This window comes from Heloderma suspectum, chromosome 5 (genome assembly GCF_057233095.1).
Source record: "Heloderma suspectum isolate Gila_16-S chromosome 5, 16-S_ref, whole genome shotgun sequence".
Lineage (NCBI taxonomy): Eukaryota > Metazoa > Chordata > Lepidosauria > Squamata > Helodermatidae > Heloderma > Heloderma suspectum.
The window spans coordinates 196,709,512-196,734,598 of NC_139462.1; the positions used below are offsets into that span (position 1 = coordinate 196,709,512).

Genomic DNA, 25,087 nt, shown 5'->3' on the forward strand with positions numbered 1-25,087 from the left:
AAATATGACTTTAGAAGTTTTTCCCAAAAGATAAAAAAAGAAAAATAATATAGGAGTCCAGGCTTTAAGGGCCACAGCTCCATGTTATACAAAGAACATCTGACTGAGCTCAACAGGTAAACTCGGATTCATACTATCACCTATAAATATTTATATCCCCAGGTAAATAATAAACAGGGATCACTGTTTCATGCATTCTGAGACAACGTGACCACACTGCTTTTTCACATACCTCTGTCTTCGATAGTTTCTTACAAGAGGAGGGAAGAGAGATAAAGAGCGAGTTACCACTTTGTATTTGCTTTGACTCCATTCAGTGTAATAAAACAAAGGCTTGGATTCTATGCATGGTGTGGAGAAAGAGGCTACGGAGACACTTTTCTAATGCTAGAATCTGGGGTAATCCCAGGAAGCTGAGTGATGGGAGATGAAGGACAGATAAAAGGAAATACTTCTTCACACAGTGCATAGCTAAAATATGGAATTTGTTTCCACAAGATGTACTGATGGCCACCAATTTGAATGGCTTTAAAGGGGGATTGGACAAATTTGTGGAGGACAAGGCAAAGCACTATGGAGAATCAAAAGGGGCATGTTTCACTTGAAAACAAGCTAAATTGGGCACTATTGAGTCTCTGTAGCAGTTTGAATTTCAGCAGAACCCCCCCCCTCCAATTCTGCTACCATGTGGGGACCACACTTGAGGCCATGGGGGTGCCGCATGCAGCCATGGGACCACATGTTGCCCCACCCCTGCTCTACATTCAAGTAGAGAGAGAATGAATCTCATCTGGTACTTTTCAAGAGCTACATTACATCATAAGCAGAGTTACAATGGCCGGATTGGCTTTTAAGAACTCAAGAACATAAGAAAAACCCTGTTTGCCAAGACTGTTTGCCAGTGTAATCCAGCATCCTATTTCCCATAGCAGCCAGCCAGATGCTCCAAGGAAACTGACAAGCAGGCCATGAAGGCAACGGCCTACCTTGCTTTTTGCTCCCCAGCAACTGCTATTTGGAGGCACACGGCTTCTGCTGGATTGGCTCTAGGTCTGAGGGGGCCTTGGGCAAAATGCCCTCTGGTTGGCCCCTCCCCAGTTCGTGGGTCCCATTGGTGGGACCCGCAAGAAGCAGTAGGCAGTGTCGGACAACAGCCATGCTCCAAGCATCTGGGTCTAACCACCACTTACATTTTTCACAATGCCTCTGTCATAGTGTTCCTCTGGGGCATTGTGGGGCATTGAAATGGCGGCCAGACCCAACAGCCCGACACTGAGCGTCAGAGCGTCTGGCATATAACTGTTTTTCAAAACAAGGGGCACAGGGCCAGCCACAATCCCTGATGGGTTGCCAACGCCTGTCCTGCTTGGAGGTTTCATTTAGCTATCATGGATGAGAGCTGTTGACAGACCCATCTTTCATAAATTTGCCCAGTCCCATCTTTAAACCCATCACACCAGTGGTCACTAACACATACAATGGCAGCAAATTCTGTGTACACTAATTATGGATTGTGTGAACAAATGCTTTTTCTTTCTTTTTTTGCTCTCCTGAATCTTCTGGAAATGAAATGCACTAAGCGAAACCAAGTTTTAAGTGCTACGAGAGAAGAAAAAAAGCTTTCTTTATTCACTTTGTTCACATCATTCATGATTGTATAGCTTACTTTATGTGCAGTGTTTAAAACTTTGGATCCTATTCACAATTACTGGAAGTATCTCTGATTTTAAGGAGACATCCTTTCAGTATTTTTGGATCACTGCATGAATTCAATCGCCTTTTTTCTTTAATTCTGCAATAACTTTTTTTCCAGTGGATCTCTTTAAAGGCAGGCAACTGGGTGCTCTCCAGATGTTTTGGACAACAACTCCCATAATCCTTCACCATTGGCCATGCTGGCTGGGCTTTATGGAAATTGGAGTCCCAAACATCTGAAGGGCTTCACGTTGTCTACTTGGGTATAGACAAACGTAAATACAGGTGTGCAACAATTACTTAAAAAAAAACAAAACCAAAACACCCCTCCAGTAGATTACCAAGTTATACTCAAAACAATTGACTAGACCAGTGTCCCCCAACCTGGTACCCTCCAGGTGTTTTGGACTGAAACTCCCATAATACCCAGATAGCATGACACATCTGGAGGGCACCAGGATGGGGAAGGCTGAAGTGGACTGTCACCATTGAAGAATATCATTTTTATGACAAGTTGACATAAGAGTAAAACATTTGAGTGCAGCAAGTCTAACCAGATAACTATTTGCAGAGAGAAGAACCAGAAGTATCTCAAAAGCTGCCTTGAGCACCATTTCCTTGATAGAAAGATAGGGTGTAATCAAATAAATAAATAAATAAATGGGGTAAAAAAAAGTGAATGACTACATTTACTGCTCCCTCTTCATGCCTTTTGATCAGTGAAACCAAGTGCAATATGCTCTTTCACCAACATTGTTCAGTAACTCATGCTGCCAGCAGTTAGAAGTAGCCCATACTTTAAGTTTATGAAATGAATATATAAATTACTTACTTGTAACCCCATGCAGTTATGCCCAAAATTAGAGCCAATACTAAAATGGTACCAGCAATGGCACCTATGATAATATTTGTGCTAGCGACACCTAGAAAAAGATAAAAGAAAAATAAGAATCTGAGTGTACTCTCATTGGGGTGGGGAACACATACAATTACAAAACTTCTGTTTTCTAAATCTGTACTGCTTAATTTTTAGAGATGTAAAACTCTGAAATGATATCTCTGAGACACATGTGGTAGCAAAGAACCACACAGAATTCAAGACAATGAAGACCAAACTAGACTGTGATTGTGTTTTGTTTAGTAAATACCAGCACTGTGTGCATGTGTCACTATCTGGATCAGGACTACAGCATGAAGGGAGAAAGGATTTTTAATCCTTTATTCTTCCCATGATCCTGATCTGGATGCTATGTGAAGAATCAATGCACTTGCTTTGGACTCCAATCACATGTAAGGCTATGAACATTTCATTAAAATATATTATTGGAATACACACAACTCACCTGAGTTGGGGAAATCTCCATCAATTCTTGGTTCCTTGAGTTCCGTGCCACAGTCTGCACCTGTCCATAACTCCTCACAGACACACTGTATTTCATTACTGCAAACCTGCATAACATATAATCCATTAAAAAAAATTCCAATGATAACCAGCACATATTCTACACAAATCAGAACATGATGGTTCGCTCATATAAGAATAGGATATTGTTCTCCAGTGTTCCATATATAGTGCGATCACTTAAGCGTCCTTCCTTTTTAAACAAACAAATAAATTGTTTTGCCTTTTTTAAAGTAGGAACGAATGTTAACTGAACATGAAAGCTTATGAAACCTCATGAGGCAATGTTATGTGGGCATACAGCATGTTTAAATGTCCCAGAGGAAAAAAGAACTGGGGGGTGGGATGACTTATTTTCCCTTTTGCACTACAACAAGGGATGTTAGACACAAGGACTGTCAAGCTGATTTACTCATCCCTATAAAGCAGTGGTGGGCAACCTGCAGCCCTCTGGCCAATCTCCTGTTACCCGTCAGCCCTGTTTCAAAAGCCCTCTCCATGCTATCAGTTCAGACCTCTAGCAAGAGTGATCTGCCCTTCTCTGGAAGCCCACTGGGCAGGAAGGAAGAGGGAAAGCAAGAAAAGGGCATGGCAGAAAGAGTCGAAAGCGATGAGCCACCCACTTTTTGGCTCCTGCCTTGCCTGCTGCCGGCATTGCTAATCCCCCACATGCAGCTTCCGACAAATTACCCACGAGAGAAAGAGGCCCTCAACAGAACAGTTTCCCCACTCTTGCTATAAAGAAACAATCTGTTGGGGTAAGGAAGGAGTTCAGGCTCCCAACCACATATACCCATGCAACTGCCCACACCTTCATTGGGAAGCTCTTCTACCATTTTCAGAATCACCATTTTCAAAACCATCACCTTAAAGTAGTGAAGAGAACAGGTTGACTTTCAGGGCCACATAGTGGGTTCTGAAACTAAGCATTCCTGGCCAGCAGGGGGAATGGAGCATCGTCTACACAGAAATCCTTGCGCAACATCCATGCAGACAAAACTCCAGAGTTGTGCCAGCACAATGAGTGTGGTTGGGAGGAAATATGTTCACGTAACCTTGAAAACTTACAGCCCTAACTGAAGACTCTGGTTTGAGTTTGTTTCAATCCCTTGCAGGCTCAGGTGGAACAGCCCCCTTCTTTCAAGGGAATGGAACAGCCACATATCCATGAGCGCCACTGCGCACAGGACCATGCAAGATGCTCTAGATAAAGTCAGATGTTGAAGTTCCAGTGTTTTTAAGTAGGATGGTCATGTCCTTGGGAAGTATGGTTCCCAAGGAACTATATGGTTCCGGCCCAGCCTATCTTAAGGAGCGCCTCCAGCAGCACCAGACAGGCCACTTAACAAGATCAGCCTCGGATGGCCTTCTCTCTGTCCCATCAGCCAGGACAGCTAGACTGGTGGGGACGAGGGAGAGGGCCTTTTCTGTGCTGGCCCCCACTCTGTGGAACTCCCTCCCTAGGGAACTCCGTCATGCCCCCTCTTTAATGAGCTTCCGTCGTGCATTAAAAACGCTGTTGTTCAGGCAGGCATTTGGGGTGGGTTAGGGTATTTTAGAAAATGTTTTTATTGTAGAATGTTATTGTTTTAAACTGTTTTTATTGTATGTTGTACATCGCCCAGGGTGGCTGGGTGACCAGCCAGATGGGCGATTAATAAATTTAATAATAAAAATAAAAATAAAGCTACCTGACACCAGGTGAGACTATTTGTCTGGTATTATCTATTTGCCTGGTATTATCTATTCTAATTGGCAGCAGGTTTCCAGGGCAGATGCCTTTCCCCTCATGTGCTCTTAAGTTGTTGGGGATTGAGGGCTGCATCCAATGTTAGGCTTCCTGAGAGTAGACCCATTGAAATGAATGGGATTTAAGTTAGACTAATACCAGATACAACCTTGCAGAGTTGAAAAAAAAGGTGCAGAAAAGAGCAACCGAAGTGATCAAGGGGCTGAAGCAACTCCCTATGAGGAAAGGTCACAATATCTGGGATTGTTTAGCTTAGAAAAGAGGCGAGTAAGGAGACACATGACAGAGGTGCACAAAAGTATGCATGCTGTGGAAGAAGTGGATAGGGAGATAGTTTTCTCGCTCTCCCATAATACTAGAACCCAGTGGGGTCATCCCATGAAGCTGATTGGTGGGAGATTCAGGACAGATAAAAGGAAGGACTTCTTCACACAGCACATAGTTCAACTATGGAACTCACTTCCACAAGATGTAGCGATGGCCACTAATCTGGATGGCTTTTAAAGGAGATTGAACAAATTCCTGGAGCAGAAGGCTATTGATGGCTGCTGGTGCTGGTGGCTACATACCGCCTCCCATATCAGAGGCATCTGCCTATGTACACCAGTACATAGTGGTGTACATGTACATGTACTGTACATGTACAGTACATGCACTGTACATGGGCAGGAGGGAACATGGGAACATGGGAACATGGGCAGGAGGTGGGGTTGCATGTCCTGCTTGTGGGTTTCCCCTGGGCAGCTGGTTGGCCACTCTGTGAACAGAATGCTGGACTAGATGGACCCTTGGTCTGATCCAGCAGGGCTCTTCCTGTGTTCTTAACGTTGAGCCTTCTGCATGCAAAGCACCTGCTCTGCCCTGAGCTGGGCCCCTCATGAACTAAAGCACATGATTAAGTTCTCTCCTGCCAGTTTTATTTATTTATTTATTTGTTTGTTTATTTATTATTAAATTTATTAATCGCCCATCTGGCTGGTCACCCAGCCACTCTGGGCGATGTACAACATACAATAAAAACAATTTAAAACAATAAAATTCTACAATAAAAACATTTTCTAAAATACCCTAACCCTCCCCAAATGCCTGCCTGAACAGCCACGTTTTTAATGCATGACGGAAGCTCATTAAAGAGGAAGCTCATTAAAACATGTAAAAAATGTTTTACACATTTTTTAACAATAATACCATTTATTCCTTTAAATATTAAAAAAAAAAGAATAAATGTATCTTTGCCTCTCCCCACATACCACCACCACTCCAGCACACCCAGGATACTAAAGAATAAACATACTCCATGTCCTGAACAAATGTTGCCTTCTGTACTTCCTGGGCAGGAACTGAAGTTAAAAGAATCCACAGAAAGGCATCTGTGCTCCCAACATATCTTTTCATGGCCACAAGGTGTCCCATCTTCCACATAGCCGAGGTCTGCATCTTCCTCTAGCTTGACCTGAGCACCACTGCCAACAGGAGCAACAAGAAATGCTATGGTCAAAATACATTTTTGAAATTTAAGTCACTTTTAACAAGCCCACTATCGAAACACAGAATAATAAGTAATATATTTGCACATGGAGAGGTGTGATTAGCCCCCACTGTAAATATTTTAAATGTATTTGGAAGACCTTTTTTAAAGGTATGTTCAAGATATTTTTATTTACAAAACCATCTGGCTCCTGACTTGTTGGTTTTGGTGTTTTTAGGTTAGATTGTTATTATTGTTGTTGCATTTTAAATTGTTTTATTGTGATAGTTGGATTTTATTGTTGTTTTACTGGTACTCATATAATTAATAGCATAAGCCACTCTGTACTTCTTTTGGAAGAAGGGGAGCATATAAGAATGTTAAATAAATAAATCTCATGGCTAAAAAAAGCAGCATTTTCTCACAGAAAACATGCAAACCACAAAATCATCTGACCAAAGTGTTCAGCTACCTAGGATTCTGCAGTGTATTTTATCCTTTGTTACAAACAAAACCAATACAAAACATCTCTGGCTACAATTCAGCACAGAGTTCGGTGTCCTACAGTCCACCAGTTCAGCACAATGCATGACTGCTAGCAGAAAAAATGGTGCAAGCAACACTTAACCTAAGGAGGTCATAATGAGTTATGCAATGCCTTGTGCAACGCCTAGCGCAATAGCTTGTGCAATGCCTCACACAAGTGGAATAGAGGTATTGGATTTGACACTTGTGCAAGGCTGGAAACAGGGTGTCCACAAGCAATAGAAGCTTTGTGTTAGCAGAATGGCACTATGAGACACAACCTTGTTCTAGATTGTGTCCTTCTTGTTCAGGTTTTGATTCCTTACCTGCAAATGTAGGACTTGTCCAAATATTGGAGAGAAGTTGATGTGATTTCACCATCCAGCTCTCCAAGTCTTGGGATGTTAGAGATGATATTGGAGCACAGAAGATATCCACAAAGAACATCCCTGGAAGGACAGTTTAAACAAATCATGAGGGTTCTTTTTTGTTTGTTTTTAAACAGTCCAAGAGAAACAAGTTATGTTGATTGAAAGAAAGGAATAGTTACATTATCTCCAGTCTACACAGAGCAACAGTTCCCAAAAAGATATAATGCTTGCTACCCTCAAAAATACTCAAACGCTTCTGGAAAAAGAAGATACTTGAGGAAAATCCTACAATGGCAGTATCCCTTCTTTCCACTTAATTTACATTCCCCACCTGCAGCCCTCTCGTGTGCTAATCCTCTACAGGAGAGCAGAAGTGAATCTGAGTTCAGCGTTCAACTCAGGGTAGCTTCAGACAGTGGCCTTTTCACCATGTCGTAGAGTCACCTTGTCGTAATGACAGATGTGGGTACCTAAGCTTGTGAATGAGGTCATCACCTGGCTGCTACTTTACCATGATGCACCAAGCAAGCCCGATCTCCTTGTGTGATGCCAGGACAATCAGATGCCTGCTTAGGGTGTGTCCTGACAGACCTGGGAACAGGGCTTGGATGCAAATTTTCCTGCCTCAGGTTGAGCTCTGCTTCTCCCTGTTGTCTCTGGTCTGGACTGAACTCCACTTGCCCCCTCCCACAGGTCACTTTCTGAAGGGGATCACGGTGCTTGTAGGCATGCCTCATAATCCAGTAGCAAGTGATGTACAGACAGTATCATTTGCTGCAGAAGAGAGGTCTTTCCTGGCCCACTCTCCTGCCTTCCACCCCCTCGCAATTCCTCAGTGTAAGGAATATCTTTCTTAGGAAAGGGGAGCAGGGACTGGCAAGGAGGATGGTGAGGTAGATGAGGTGCACTGTGACCCCATCTCACCTCAACCCACCATTGAGGGTGGTGTCACATTTTTAGCACCCCCTGATTTGAATATGCACCCTTCCCAGCAAGAACAGGGAGGAGCTGGCAATATGCCTGATATCAAGTCCAGTGCTGTGCTCAGCAGTGCTCCATGAAGGGGTTGGTTGCTTCATGATTAACACAAGGCCAGCAAAAGTCAGGGATGTATGAGAAGTTTGTTTTTGTTTGCAAAACATATGAGTGTGCCCTGTTCAAACCCCCAAAGGTGAGCACGAGCAAGCGTCCACCAAAAATGTTACCAAATTGCCAGATATGTGCTCACGTTTAATTTGTGCAAATTCCCCCTAAAGACTGAAAGCGTTGCTTTAATCTATGGAGGAAAGATGCACGAATTTGGGGAAATCTGCACAAGTTTGGGGAAACTGCACAAATTTCACATCTGATTGCTGCTCAATTTGCACAACTTTCCCGTTTGCCCAAAGAGAGCAGCGATAGCAAACCCAAACAGGAATCGGGCTAAAGATGATTGGCGAGACGACATTTAGGGAATCCTAGCAATCTTGACCATCACTTGTCTGCCCATCCCCAGCCAAATCACTGTGCAAATCTGACATCTGCCACAAACTGGTTTCCCCTGAGCCCAGTCTGGAGGAGAAGGTTGCACAGCTGGCCAACCTGCAGTGGGTAAACCTCTACAGTGGGGTCACCATTAAAATCATGTACATCAGTATCATGAACATCAGCATGCGCCCTGACAAGGTCAGGTTCCACTATATGGTCTTCTACTATCAACTCAGCGTCAAAAGTCAGCTCACAACAAAAACACTGGTCATCCAACTCCATGCAAGGGGAACACTATGGTGGGGGGTAGAACTAAGACGTAGCTGGATCTTGTGGTAGGGATGAGATAAAGTGCTGCATGGCTCTACATGCAGATTTGGGAACTGAGCATGCATGATAGATTTGGTTATCAGCAAAGGAATGTACATGGCCTACAATATTTAAGAATCACAGACCTGAAAAAATAGAAATAATGGTGCTATCTAAACAGAATGGTTTAACTTACTCATTCTTGCACTGTATCCAAGTATCTTTCTCTCTCCCACAGTTACCTTTCTCTGTTCCTTCTATATTTAGCCTCTCATAGCAGTATTTATCAGCAGTGGTCACTTCTAAGAAAAAAAAAAACCCAAAACAGAAGCAAATTTCTTTAGATAATGATGTGTGTATTTGATTTAGAAGACAAGCAAATATAAATGGAGGGGGCAATCCTATGGCCGCTAGACAGTGGCTAGATGGCCATAGGATATGTTGTTTTCTGGGAACCGAGCTCGGAGCCTGCACTCTGAGGTCAGTTCCCAGAAAACCGACCTCCTCCCACTCCCACGCTGCCTTGGAAGCAGCGTGGTACAGCCCCATCATCTGCACTCGCAAGAGGAGTGTGGAGCGGCCAAAAAGGGGCGTTTCGGGGTGGGGAGGGCAGAACTACTGTACGACATCCTATGTGTTGTACAGCAGCCTCCTTCCCCGCTCCGTGCTCCCATGGCTAGACAGCCGCAATTGGTTGTCTAGCCAAAAATGCAGGGCAGGAGGGGCACGGAGGGAACAATCCCCTCTGTGCTTCTCCTGCCCTGCTTTGGATAGGCGGTCACCTCTGAGTTTGGAGACGGCCACCTATCTCGATAGGATTGCACCCTTAAAGAGTGAGATTAAAACCACAAATTATATTCTCCAACTACTTTTATTATATAACACTTAAAAAATAAAATTTAAGAACTTCACAGAGAATTTTAAAAGAGCAAGACCTTGTCTGAAGGCTCACAGCCTAGAGATGTATGAGACACAATGGGAATGGGAAATTGCGATATGCAATGGTAATACAGAACTTTTAGGTCACTTTGCCTTCATGACAAGTGGGCAGTCATGATTACAAGCTGGCATTCACTGACAGTTAAATGCTATAGATAATCTCCATCTTACTGTCTGATACAGATGATGGATCTGACTAATTATGCTGTCTGTCTCTACAAGGAATTCCAATCCAACCCACCCCCACCAGCTTTACATGGATTTTTATGGCTCCTGGAGATCTAAAAAAACACACATGAGGTGGCATTTATTTATTTATTTATTTATTTATTACGTCCGTATACCACTCAATAGCCAAAGCTCTTTGGGGAGTTCACAAAACAAAACTTAAAACCACTTTAAGTTTATAAGAGAATAAAACCAAAATAAAACCAGGGTAAATGACAGAAGCGGTACAAATACTTAAAAATACACTAGCACCATTTTTAAATCTGAAGGAATAAAAAGCCTGGGAAAACAAAAACGTTTTCACCTAGTGCTGAAAAGACGACAACATTGGTGCCAGGTAAGCCTCTTGAGGAGGGCATTCTACAACTAGGGTGCCAGCACTGAAAAGGCTCTCTCCTTGGTAGCCCCCCCCCCCCATCACCTCATTTGGTTGGACACCGAAAAGAGGGCCTCTGAAGATGAACGTAGGGTCTAGGCAGGTATATATGACAGGAAACAAAACAAAACTTCAGGTAACCTGGCCCCAAGCCGTTTAGGGATTTGTAAGTTAATATCAGCATCATGCAAGAAGAGAGAGCCCTTCTTGCATTAACCAGAACTGCAGAAGAAAATTATACTGACAACCAGCTTTAGAAGAGGAATAATGTTCCCCCACCCACCCACACACACACACACACACACACACACAGACATACTTTTTTAAAAGAAGTGGAACCTGTAACAAAATGTTGCAGTATATTTTCCCTCCTAAATAAGGGTGCTCGTGTTCAGGGTTCTAGCTAGCCATTGCCTCCAAGCAGGCTCCTCCAATCTTTTCTGCTTCTCCATGTTCCATTCTTCTTTTCTGTGACTCTACATTCTGTAGCTACTGAGCAAGCTCAGTCCTCAGCTGGGATGCTTTTTTATTACCTTGGGGTTTTAAAAACGATTGTTGTACTTCTGCAAGCCTGAGAGTTCCCCCAAATGTGCTTATACCTCCCTCTTGTTTCTCAATGCCTCTAATTTTGGTTACAATCCTGTTGACACTCACCCCCGGAATTTGCCATTAGAAGACACCATAGTGCGATGAAGGTTCATCGTGGCACATTCTACTGCATATGGTGTAGTTAGACGTTATCCATTTAGGGCGCAATGCTACGCACATTTAGACAGAGAAAAGGCCTACAACTCCCAGCATTCTCCAGCCAGCAAAGCTAAACATGCATAGGATTGCGCCCTTAGTCTGTTTTCAAGCCCAGTTCAAAATGCTTTATAGCTTTATAGCTTAGGATCAGGACACGTAAAGGACTGCCAGGTGGGGTGGGGAGGAGAAGGGCAGTAAAAAATATGTAAAATAAATGAATAAATATGATCTGCCACGATGCCAAGTGAGTGGCTTTAAGAAGGATACCAATAAAACACGCACAGCACAAGAGTTCAGAGAGCTTACTCACTTTCTCCCCAAATATATTTACACTGCCTGTCTCTTGTTTTACATCGTCCTGCAAAACAAATGCCCTAAAGAGAAATTAAAAAGGACATAAAACACTATGAGGCTTCATTATAATGACTGCTTAGCATATTTCTACATTTCTGATATAAAAGTGTAAAAGGAGCTTAATACATCACAGGCAGCACAAGCCTACGCATCTTCACTGAGTTCAGTGGCACTTACCGCCAGCTTCCATAGGATTGCGCCCTTAATATTTAATTCCATGTAATGTTTATAGACTGTTAATTCCAAATGCTTTCCAGTTCTAAATAAAAAGGCCATAAAATGCAGAAACTCTGCTTTGTCCCCTCCACCCACTCTCAACTTAATCTACAAAACTAAAGCATAAATTATATTAGAATAAGACCTAGAAATTATGGGCAATGCATGCATTTATAAAATTGGCATAATTCATTCTGACTATAATACAGAAGAGGAGGGATTCATTTTTACTGTACTTTGGATAGTGAAATTCTTACTGTAGTACATGGGCTGGCATGGTAAGGGAAACGAAGAATGCAATCCATTGACCGGAGAGGGATTAATTACCAAGTAAAGACTGTAAGTATGTGATGTCCAAGGTGTATAAAGGCTGTAAAAAGGTGTAAAAAGGTGTATAATAGGTACATGCCACAATGGGTGTGTAAAGGCAGCAGTTCAGTGGGAAGATCACATGCTTTGCATGTGAAAGAACCCAGATTCAACCTCTGGAATCTCCAGGGACAGCTGGAAAAGAGTCCCTGGAGAGCTGCTGCCAATCAGAACAGACAATACTGAGTTAGAGGGACCAATGGACTGACTAGGTATAAGGCAGTTTCATGTTTTCACAAGATAGGATGAGGTAACCTGCCATTCAGGGGCAAGAACCTGGCACTTTGAGGAATGCTCCATGGCCACATTTGATTCACACAATGAGTGGAGAATTCCAACATTTCCACCCTCCCGAAACAAAGTGAAGAGATAGAGAGAGAGAGAGAGAGAGAGAGAGAGAGGGAGGAGGAGGAGGAGGCAGCGGCAGCGGCGGCAGCAGCGGCAAGAGTCTACAGCACTCACAAGATTCTGCACTAAACTGGAACATTGGACACTTACTGTGAAGACTCCTTCTGGTTTGGTGTGATGGAGGCAACCAATAGTGGATTGTTTCCTCCTACTGCATAGGAAAGGCAGGGATCATTGACCCAAGTTTCAATAGTAGATCCTATACTGCAAAACTCCTTCCCGGTTCCATCCCATGGCCAAGATTGAGACAGAAAAGCCTGAGGAATCTATTAAGTTCAATAAAAAATAAAGGAGTAAAGTCTCATCCCTCTCCCTGCCCCCCACCCCAGACTGGGCCTAGCAGAGCTGAAGGAGGCCAGGTAAAGCACCAGTGGGGACCACAGACTGTATCTACTGTATATCAGCCACTTGATAGGCTAGGGTGTGGTTTGGATGCCTCCATCAGACCAAACCAGAAGGAACCTTCATGGTAAGTGTTCAATGTTACATTCTCCATTTGGTGTGAGGAGGTATCCAACAGCGTGATGTGCACATGCTAACATAATATCTAGGGAAGGGTGACTAGTGGCTGAGTCTGTAAGCCTACAGTGTTTGCTGAGAACTGTAGTCTGTTTCTCCGGCATGCACTGCCATCTGGTGATCACAGTCTTCCCAGGGTGATGCCATGTTTTGGCACAAAACTAAGGAGGTCAGGTAGACTCACCAAATTGGCCCACTATGCTCTCATCCCTCCCTGCATCATCTGATGTGGTCTCTTACTCCTTTCTTGGGCATGTTTGTTGTTCTGCTACGTATGGGCTCCAGGCTGTGTGAGCGGAATGTCTTCAGCTCACCCAGAGCTACATGGATAAGTATGCTGTGGGTACAGTCAGTATTGTATTATTTTAATATTGTTACCCACCCAGGGATTTTTGTATGAAGGGCAAGATATAAATAGAATCAGTCAATTAAATAAAGTAAGTAAGTAACACATTGAAACTTAGGTCACACGATTCCTGACTTCCTGGGTCCTTGGATGAGACAACCCGCTGTTGGGCGCCTCTGTTATACCAAACAGAGAAGCTTAGAATTGCAGATTTCTATGCCTCAGCTGAGTCCTTTAATAGAAGACTATGAACAGATTAGTTCTGATCTCCTTGGGTTTTGGAAAAAATCTATATATTAAGCACAACTCAGATACAACAGTGTACTTACATGTTCATTGTCACAGGAATACCCATCCATTTTGTGCAGATTTGGAGAGCACTAAAGAAGAAGGAACCATATGATAAACTAGACAGTGAGAGAACTTTTCAAGCAGTATTATAAAATTAATTTTCAAACTTTGCTTTCATTTGGACCTTGGCTGAATCTACACATAGTAGTTATACCATTATCATAACTATTGGTGCTCACTGGTGTCATGTGTACCAATAGTTATGATAACAGTATAACTGCTATGTGTAGATTCAGTCCTTGTCTTCCTTCTCCCATTGTTGTTTTATGAAACTCTGTATTACTAGATACTCAGAGTTTGTATCTCTCCCTCTTTTGAAATGTTACCTGATTGGAGTCTCCTGTGCAACTTTCTGGAATATCACAATCATTTACAGCTTCTCTGCACACAACACCTTTGGCTTCAAACTGGGAAAGAACAATTCATATATATATGAGCATAACTTTCAATAGTTTCAGACAAAACAACACAAACTATATTTTTCTGTTCTTTGCATGCAATTTAATTGGGGGGTTTCAAATATGCCTCACAGAATTCAGGAGGTAGCTTTCCAAATATCCAGCTACAGTAATGAAGATTTATTGCCCAGATTTATAAATCACACAACTTTAAAGCAGCAGTGTGATTACAGAACTCAGGGTATTTGTTCATTTTATTTGTATCTTGCCTTTCTGCCAAAAAAAAATGGCACTCAAGGTGGTTAACAATAAAATCCAGATTAAAGTCAGAATCTTAATAAAAACATAACATAAAAACAAATAGATTAAAAACACAATTAAAAACACAGCAGTGGGCAGTATCCAACAGCATCCTACTGCTAGCAGAAATGATGTTGTGATAGCAGAAAGCAGGTTCCAAATTATGCACAAGGGGACAATCATAAACGGATGCACAACCATTTTTTGAGTGGGCCATGTGCTCTGCTGAAACATTTGGCAGAACTCCACTACTTGTTATTTGAGCTTGCAGAATGACAACATTGGATACTGCCCAGTGAAAGATATAAACAGCACCAACCAATTAAAAAAAACCCTTCTTTTAGTATCCAAACTGAATTTCTTTATATATACCCAAAACACTGTACACCAAAAGAAAATGTCACTCAAACAGTTAGTTGCTACTAATGTTGTGCTCCGCATTCATAACTTTGGGGATCTGTACATCCAATTCATATGTATCTACTACGGAGGTCAATTTCACCCCCACCCCCAATATTACAACAGTTCACATGAAGATATAACTGTGTAAACTGCCAGGCTATACCAAAGTGTTGAGAGAAGGCCCCTCGGTCTACCTTCCATAACATAATATTATGGCTGTGAAAGATTGTAAAGCAACCACTTGACCATACATCTATTTGCTGGCATGCAACTTTTCTGCTTACACCATGTTCCTAAATAATATGTTTACATGCAAATATGTCCTGTTCATTGCAATGAAACTTATGTTGAAGTAACCACGTTAGGTTATCACACTCTGTTGAAGTAGCCATGTTAGGTTATTCACATATGATAAGAAACAGGCCTTGGGTTCCCAAATCCTCAGGCAGTGTAAAATAATGCAAAGTTTTTGGGCCCAGGTGAAGTGTGTATGGTAGCATTTGGGCATTTATACTAAAGACTGTGATTTTTGCTCCAGCTGCTTATCCCCACCCAACTAGTCATGCTTTAAACTTCCTCAGTTTGCCAATCCAACGGACGGAGCAGAAGAGATCAAGTGCCAGGCGCACGTACCCGACCACTCCTGCGAGTGTTAGGGATTTTCTGGATTACAGTTGATAACACCAGTTGGTCTTAGCCAGTTTTTGCTAGCTGAAGACTTTTGAGATCTCATTTCTACAAGCCTCAGTTTTTCTTAACAAGTTACGTATTTTAAATGTGTTTTGCTTTTAATACGTTAACAGGATTTTCTGTTCCTATATTCAAGTGATTGTGAATAAACAGAAAAATTAAGAGTAGCCTTGGGACAGATCATATGGCGTGCACACAGCAATGTGATAATGCTACAGATCTCTCTCATGGAGGCAAACAGTTTGATTCACTAACAAAACATGAAATTAATCCTTCAGATAGGGGGAAAAAAAATCTCCAAGAGCTACTCCTGCCAAAACATTACTGGGCACCATCCAGCCAAAGGTAAGAACTGTGAGAACCCACTGATGTCAGTGGAAGAGTAAGGCATATGCCTAAACCTCTCCCTGTATCATCCTGCCCTTGAACTGAGATCTGCAGGGGAGCCCCTTTTGGGAGTACCATCACCTAGCAGTGTCCAGATTTCTGTAACTTGTAACAAGGCTGGCTGTAGCATGCTCTTCTCCAGGGAGTTAGAATGGCACCAACAATGTCAGATTCAGCACCAGGTGAAAACAATCCTTTCTCAACAGGACTTTTGATCAGATAGGTAGGCCTGTATATTAGTGAGGCAGTGTCTTTATTGTCTGCTACCTGGAATGTACAGGGGAGTTACTCCCACCTGCCTCACCAGTTTTGAGTAGTGTGCTAGAGTTTGGGGGATAAACAGATTGAATTTGGCTAGTTTTAACAGCTGGTTCTGAATGTGGAGTGCTAATCTGATTCGACTATAATGCTGGTCCCAGCTCTCCTCTTGCTGCTGCTGTTCTTCCCTTTTGATATTTGTTCAATGTATAAACAGGGTAGTTGTCAGGGTTGGATTGGAGCCCATAGAGCCCCAAAGCAGTTCTGATTCTGAGGAAGAGATGGAAACCGTGAGAGAGGAACCTGCACGCTGTTCAGAGGCACAGCTGGAGGGAGAGCCCCTCCCTGCTCACATTCCTGAGAGTGACAGTGTCCCTGGCAGGGAGAGGCAGGTACAACTGGAGCTTCTGGCTGCCAGGCACCAGCGCAGGGACAAGCAGGAGAGGGCGGGCGCCGAGAGGAGGCATTCAGCCCGCTTGGCGCAATGACAACAGCTGTGCCCCGATGCCCCATGGGAAAGGGGTGAACTCTCTCCTCCTAGCCCTTAAGTTCAGAGGCTTCCCGCCCTTTCCCTCCTAATGGAGACCATCTGATTCCCTAAGGCTAGAACCCCCTGGTAGGCAGCACTCTTAAGTTTCCCTCTTAGGCTCAGGCAATTAGCATCTGTAAGAGTCATTAGGTTGAATGGAAATAAAGCCTTGGAAAAGAGCCCTATTGTCTGCGTGTTGATTCTGGCTACTTGAGGATTTCAGAAGGCAGCAAGGGTGCTCCTGACAGCCATAAGAAGATATCAGATGTGCTAGTCTTTCCTGAAAGGACACTTTTGAATAGTTTTTCTTAAACTTTGGAAGGTGTACTTCTAGAAAAGAAGCCAAATCTGAGAATCAGGAAGATTCTGAGAACACATGGAGCCACCTTGCACGTGATCCTAAACTAAGCAGTGGAGGCTGGTGGCTCCAATTTTGGTGGGGCTATAAATCTATTCTGGGTTTCAGTCAGAACCAGCCAGAACTCTAAAGGAGCTATCCAAGGTGCTGAACCTATTTTGGGGCTAGGGTATAACACCTTGGATAGCTCCTTTAGAGTTCCAGCTGGTTCTGACTGAAACCCAGAATGAATTCACTATTGAAATCAGAGCCACCATCCTCCGCTGAAACTATGCTATGTTTAGCATGACAAGAATGACATGTAATGAGCCTCAAGCTCCCATGCTTCCACCCTCTCCTCTGGTGTGGCCATGAGGAGATTATAAACTTCCACTTCCATTTTAGATTAACCACAGTTTAGTGTGTCATCTGAACCCTAAACTGTATTTAATTTAATCTTAACTATGGTAAATGAAAAAATGCCAGCTTCGTAAATGACTGTTTGAAGTTGGCTTGATTCCACTAACCCTAGTTAAGATTAACCATAGTTTGTCAGGTTCACACAATAAGCCATGGTTAATCAAAAACAGAAGTGAAAGTTTCCAAATACTTCCTCACAGCCACCCCATAGGAAGGAAGGGAGGGGGGACCATGTGAGCCCAAGGCTCACCTAGGCTCATTCTCATAGGTCTAAACTATAGTTTAGCATCTTGTGCCAACTAGCTCATAATCACACACAACAGGCCTGTTTTTTAAAAGCTACTGAAATACATACCTGACATTTTCTGCAGCAAAGTCCATTACTGCATTGGGAGTTAGCAGTTAGACTGCAGGAATTACAGCAATCTACACCTTCAACAAGACATTCCTGAGGAGTAGAAGGAACTGTAAAACAGCAGTTTGACAAGCACATGTCTTAAAACAATCTGTATCTTCAGCTACCACTCTATTCTGTATGCCATGCAAAGTTCAGAAGAAGAACGGGAGTAATTTGATGACCTGGTGGAGAATGCTGGAACAAGGAGCACATTGGTACACTATTGAGTGAGAGTCAATGTGGTGAAGTGGTGAGAGTGTCAGACTATGGGCTTTTCTACATGAGCCTTTTAACCCACACCTTTACTGAGGCTTCTGCTTCCGGATTCTTTGTGGGATTGAAATCATTTCCTTTACATGTGTTTTTTTCTGAGGTTTTTCTTTCTGTGCCTTTCTATATGTTCTGTTACACAACCACTAGGAGGTGCTGTGGTATAGCAGCATTGTGCAATTACATGAGGGTGCTATAACACCATTCAGAAAAAATACTAGACTTTATTTGGGGGCAGGAATGCGATCATGGTTGCAAAGCATGGAAGAGGCCTTGGAGGATGATAACATCATGTAAAGGACCCACAACCTACCATGAGTGAGCAATCACGAGCACACAATAAAAGCCTAATGTAGAAAGGCTCTAAGACTTGGGAGGCCCAGTTCAATTCCCTACTCAGCCATGAGGCTTGTTCGATGACTTGGGCCAGTCACCCTCCAGCAGCCGGAAACTACCATGCAGAGTTGTTGTTTAGGGAAGATGGGAGAAGGGAGAACCATGTACAGTGCCCTGAGCTCACTGGAGGAACAGCTGAGTTAAAAGAAAATAACCCAGAGATGTAAAAATCACTGTTCCAATTGTTTTCTCTTGAAATACATGTGCACCGGAGAGCACCACTGGACCCTATGCCAATACACCCACAAATGCAGCTGAACTCTCGGAAGGACAGATTGTGCTCACAGTTGGCAGAATTGCGTGCAATGCTTTGTATATAGAGCAATCACTATCTGGGGAGCCACTTATACCCACACAACGGATTGTGTGTGCACAGCACAGCTTCCATATACTTTTGCTAAACAGTTGCTTGAGATGTGGTACCAGGAGCTGTTGAAAGCAAGAAAAAAAATGTCCAGCTGCTCTTTGGGTTCCTCACTTGCATGGCTCTGGATCGGAGCCTTAGGCTGCAGATATAACTGACTGTCTTCCCCCATAGATACCCAATCAACCCCTGAGATATTCTGAGGCCTTATTGGCTATTCTGCGGCCAAAGGAATGTTGCCAGGTAGCAGCACATAAGTGGGCCTTCTCAGTGTTGGCACCCACTCTTTGGAATGCTCTCCTAAGTGAAGTTTGAGAGGCAGAAATGGTGGCTAGTTATAAAACCCTCCTGAAAACACACCTGTAGACACAGGCTTTCACTGACCTGTGAGGCACTCTGCTGCTACCCTGTTTTATTCTTTATGGTGTTGAATTCATTTTAACGTTTTCATGATTTTAATTATGTATTTTTATCTTGCTTGTGTATTGTTAAATCATATTTTATTGTGAACTGCTTAGGGATTTTAATATATTAAGCAGCATGAAAGTATTATAATAAATAATGATCAAATAATAAATATAGTATCTCATCCTATACTGTTCATTCATCTGCTATAATTCATGGCATGGAAAACCTCCATGACAATTGTGTGTTATGCTGAATTGGTGAAAGGCAGGAAGCTGTTTAACATGGAGGATGCTACCATGGCACAGAAGTGTTTTGTATCACCAGTTTAGGATAGGAAAAGGAACCACACATGCTATTTTTTGTACACCGCCCCTGACATTTTGCCACCACTCCCAACTGCAGACAGAAGCCAGATCCTGAAGCAGTGGGTGTGGATGTCTCCTAATCGCCCTCTTCCACAGTGCCCTCCTCCGCAGAAGAGACATATAAAGCTGAGTATTCCATGTAACGGGGAAGCTATTGTTGTTGTTGCACATGCTACTGTTTTGGGCACTGAAAGCATCCACAAAGTACCCCCACCTATCTCTGTGCAAGCACGCATGGCACGTGCAGCTAACTTCTTTCAAAAAGTGGCTGGAGAGACAGAAAGTAGATAACGTGAGTTTGCCCACCTTGAGATACTTCATTTGTTTTTATGTTTTTGGTTTCCTTCTGTTTTAAACTTATGGTTTTATATTATGTTTTACTATATTATGGTATTTTGTGGGTTTGAGCTTTGTCTCGTAAACTGCCCAGAGGGCTTCAGCTAATGGGCAGTATAGAAAATAAATAAATAAATAAATATTAGGTTATCTAATTTGGGAGGGACATGCTCTTCCCTGCATAGAAGAGCTGTCCCTAGTAAATTACTCATTGTAGGACTTACTGCCTGAGTACCACAATCACACTCTTCCCCAGCTTCGACAAAACCATTGCCACATTCTGGAGGATCAAGGAGCTGTAATGCAATAAATAAATAAATATTACAAGTCTGGGAATACTTTATACATTATCCAATATATGCTTTTAAATTTGATTTCTCCCCTCACCCCACTCCAAGTTATTCAGTTAACTGATCCTACTCTGCATAGCCCTCATTAATGTATTCAGTAGCCATTCATACCCAAAGCTTGAAGAGATTCTGAAGAACGTCCCAGCTAGCCCTGTTCCCAGATAATAATGAGCTTTCCTGTTCCTATGCATCCACAACTATGCAGGGCCCTTTTCAGACTGAAGTTGATTGCACGTCGGCCACAGGGTGAGAGCATGGCTGGTGCATGCATTGGCATTCAGGAGGCATTTGTAAGCAAATGCCTGAAGAAGGCCGGTGTGATTTATATATAAATAAAGAAAACAAAATGAAACAAACTTCTTTCCAATGTTAAGCAAGTATATAGGCACTACTTGTCCAATTGATAAATGAGCTTGTATATCTACTCCTGATGCAATCCTATGCAGGTTTAGACAGAAAAAAGTCCTACAACTCCAGCATTTCCCAGCCATGTTTTTTCTGTCTAAACATGCATAAGATTGCACCCTAAGAGAGTCATTTACGGTGCATCTTTGTCATACCTTTCATTTTAAATGAACATTTTCTTCCTTTCAATATCTGGATGCTCCTGTTACTACTACTACTACTACTACTAAAACTTTGTTTAGCTTGCCTTTGTGCTACAAACGCACAAGGCAGCTCACAGCAAATGTTATAACCAGTCACTAAAATACAATGCGCTAGTTCTCATGTCATGATCAATCATGGTTTGGCATGATGAGCAAAAGCTAGAATGAGCCCGAATGAACCTCAAGCTCATACGCTCTTCCCATCTCCTACTCCCACAAGACTGCAGGAGTAATTGGGAAGCTTTTATTTCTTCTTTTATGTAACCACAGTTAGCCATGCTGTCTGGACCTGGAACTGAGATTAAGATTAACTATGGTTAACTTAAAAAGAGGAATGGGCAACTGCAGATGGTCCAGGAACAATTCTGCTCCCATGGACCTTCCTGCAGGCTGCAGGCTGCAGGGTGCCCAACACTCCATGGGGCACCATTAACAAAACAAGCCTGTTTGCTACTGAAAATTTATGGCAAATCTCTAAGGCAGCCTAAAGGGGCCAAATCTCGCTTGTTTTGAAGTGATATTTGACTGTTTTAGGCTTCTGTGGCCATAGCAGACATCTACACAAGCCTAAAACAGACACATCTTGATTCAAAACAAGTGAAATTTGGCCCTTTGAGGTTGCTTTAGTGCTCTCCTGCCAATTTTTAGCAACAAACTGGTGATATCTTTGCTGCTGCAAATTACAGCAGCACAGTGGGAGTCTCAGCAGGGGGCAGCAAGGGCTGCATATGGCCACCGTCTGCGTGTTGCCCACCCCTGACTTAAAACAGGCCAGGTTTGAAATGGGCCTGTTTTAAAGTGACCAGTTAATGTTAAGCATACTTTGTTGGCCTGATCAACATGACAAACTGCGATTAACAAAAAGTGAAAGCAAATGCTTCTAAACTTCTTTCCCAGCCATGCAGAAATGGGGGAAGGGGGACCTGCAAACCCAAAGATCGCTCCAGTTTGTTCTGGTTTATGCAGATTGCACTGAACTATGGTTTAGTGCTACATGTGAATGCAGGGAATATAAAAAAGGTGATACAAGAGATAAAACATGGCAGATAAAATTTCAGAACTGGATGAACAAGGGAAAGCCTAATCCATATGTGATGACAAGCAAAATTGAAGTGAAATATATACAGCTCCCTTGATCACAAATGATTAAGCAAGACTATGGGGAAGGAGATTTTTACTTAAAAATAGATGCAGCTGTATGTTAACTTTCGGGAATAAAGGGGATTTATCATCTCCATCTGTCACTGGGAATTTGAAGAAAAGCCACACACGCATCCTGTGCCCAGTTAAGTGAAACACTAAATCAAACAACTTGTACTGTGGAGGTTAATCCTTAGGTTTCACCACACTTAATAAGTTACAGAAACAAGCTGATGCACACTTGGTTTTATAATTCTCCCACAAAAAAAGATATGTCATACAATATCTCAATGAGATGTTTTCCATAGCCAAGATTCAAAGGTGCATGCGCGCACACACACACACATCCCAACTGCATACGCAATTCTGCCCCCAAATGCACACAGAGAGTTTATCATAGAGTCCAAAAGCTGATCCCACATATATCCAGAACCATTAATATTTTTGTTAGATTTTCTCTTTTACACAATACAAATAAAATAGGGGATGGGGGAGTTGGGAGAAAGATGGAACACATTCAAAGACATATATAAGCTCTCATTGATACTGAAGCATACGTATCAGTGTATCAGTGCCTTCTCCCATATGTTCCTGCCCAATTGCTAAGTTCATCTTGGAGACTCTTCTCTGGATGCTCCTGCCCACAAGGGTGCAGGGAAAGAGACTTCTCTGTAGCGGCCCCCTGTCTTTGGAATGTCCTTCCCAGGGAGATCCGCCTGGCATCTTCACTGGAGCCCGTGGGCAACAGTGTGCCCCTGGATGTTTTTCTTAGCACCCACCAAGGTGCCCCACCCCTCCCATTTTTTTTTAAACTGATGTTCTTACCTGCAGCTGGGATCCCTTCAAAACCCCTGCCATCTTCATTTTCCATTAATGCCTTTGGACCACATGTGGGGCTGAGAGACATTTTAAGGAAATGAAGACAGTGGGTGACTGCAAGTCAATGCTTTCCTCTGCAGGATTCCCAGCCACCAAGAAAAATAGGGGGGGGGGAGGCCTCCTGTCACTTCTGTGTGGTAAGCTGGAAGGGATGCTAAAGAGAGCAGTGGGGACAAGGTGGAGGAGTGTTGAGGCTCAGACCCCACCTCTGCCTTTTATTCAGTCTTTGGGGCCAGTTAAGTGTCTTGTGATTAGCCATGCTTCCCATGGCAGCCATTTTGTGGTGATGCCCATGACAGTTTCTCAAATTGCCAAATGTGCCAACAGCCCAAAAAGATTGCCTACTCTTGGAATAAGGTAACCTATAACAAGCATTACTGTAACAACTTATATTTGTTTACTGGCAAGCCATTCAATACCGTGTTCATGATACTGAGCTAAGAACCTGAACAGAATAATAGAAAATGTTATCATTCTCTGCCCCAAACTACTATTACCTTGGAAGGCTTATTGAAAAGGCAGGCACCACCTCCATTATTTAAAAATTCATGATACTCCTCAACATCGCATTTGGAGAACTTGGTTGGAAGGTAATAGCTGTGATGAAGAAGGAAGCAGGTTATTTCATGACCCTCGTTTGGCTTCATAAAAGTTCTTGAAGGTGCTTCTGCAGGACTGAAAATGTGCTTCCATGGGAGACTTTTTGCCAGTTGTTTTATTAAGCTATTTTATGACTAATTAAAAGAACAGGAAGAGTCTTATCAAAATGATTCTGCATTTTCTGGGGCAACATTCTAGATAATTTAATTAAGTTTCCCCTTTCTCTAGCTTCTGTTATTCATGTTTGCACATTATCTGGAGCACGGGAGGAACTGTCAAAATGGAACAGGATACAGCTGAGGCCCTTCGCATGGATCTGCTCACTTTTAACAGTGTACAGATGTTGATTATATTTCAGTTTCAAATGCCATCGAGAAGATAAACAATTATAGTACATATGCGAAAGATCTGGGCTCATTAGTGGAGCAAAAAAATTGTGTGAGGTCTGAATTTAGCTTACATTATGCATATGCTTCACGGAGATCATTAGCCTGGAGGAACACTACATATTTTAATGTTAAGCATGTAATTGATGCTTTCATTTTCACTTCTCCAAGCTCAGAGGAAAAATAGGCCAAGTACAGTTTAACCTTTTACATGCTGTTAAGCAACACGCGACGTGAAACCAACTATATTGATATATAGTTATTTCTATGATCTATTTCTAGATCCTCAGTCAGTAGGATATGAACTAGTTCATATTTTATGTTATTGGACAAACTATGTTGGTAAGATTGTTAGCTTTGAACAGGGAAAAGCTCTTCTTCAAAAATGTCATCCTACCACTGCATTAGTGCAATGCCATCACATAAGAATGCAAGGAGAACCTGTTGGGGAAGACCCACAATCCATCTCTGGTGTGTCCAATGTGGTGCCCATGTGCACCTCCTTCGGTGCCTGCCAGGCTCCTTGTGCCTCCTAATTCTTATTTCATTCATTAGGTTTTTTTAATTATTTCTTTTTTAAAACTGGGAGGCTGGCATGCTGAAAAACAAAGTGCTGCCCTCCAGCACCATTTGCGGGGGGGAGGTTCAAAAGAGGAGTTTTCAGTTCTGAAACTCAGACTCCACCTCTGCCTTGTACTCAGGTACTTGGATAAGTTACTTTTAGTCTCACTAGCTTGCTTTCTAGGCTAGTATTTTGTAGTTGGGCTAGTAGCCACGCCTACCTTGGTAGCCCATTTTTGAATGAGCAAACCCCCATGACAGCCATTTTGTGAAAGCACCCCCAACACCCACTCAAAATTCCAAATGTGCCCACCAACCCAAAAAGGTTGCAGAACCCTGGTCCATGTAGTACAGCTTCCTACACTAGAGAAGGCCACATGTAGGGCATGAACACAACCATTTCTTGCTCTATTCCAGGTGGCTGTCACAGCCAGATGGTGGTTCAAGCCTAAGCAGGGGGTTTAAG

At 42.7% G+C, this 25,087-nt stretch overlaps 1 protein-coding gene across 4 annotated transcripts in view; it reads right to left on the minus strand.

Annotated features, from left to right (window-relative positions):
* Positions 1-25,087, minus strand: part of ADAM22 (ADAM metallopeptidase domain 22) — a 191,064-nt gene that overhangs the window by 30,657 nt on the left and 135,320 nt on the right. For all 4 annotated transcript variants that reach the window (XM_084858951.1, XM_084858952.1, XM_084858949.1 and 1 more), the window contains exons 15-25: positions 23,572-23,671; positions 20,322-20,393; positions 17,917-18,009; positions 14,167-14,247; positions 13,819-13,869; positions 11,588-11,651; positions 9,184-9,289; positions 7,167-7,289; positions 6,142-6,310; positions 3,039-3,144; positions 2,528-2,618 (exon numbers count right to left, since the gene is read on the minus strand). In XM_084858951.1, coding sequence (XP_084715077.1) covers positions 2,528-2,618; positions 3,039-3,144; positions 6,142-6,310; positions 7,167-7,289; positions 9,184-9,289; positions 11,588-11,651; positions 13,819-13,869; positions 14,167-14,247; positions 17,917-18,009; positions 20,322-20,393; positions 23,572-23,671 — 1,056 coding nt within the window. The remainder of the gene's footprint in view (positions 1-2,527; positions 2,619-3,038; positions 3,145-6,141; positions 6,311-7,166; positions 7,290-9,183; positions 9,290-11,587; positions 11,652-13,818; positions 13,870-14,166; positions 14,248-17,916; positions 18,010-20,321; positions 20,394-23,571; positions 23,672-25,087) is intronic.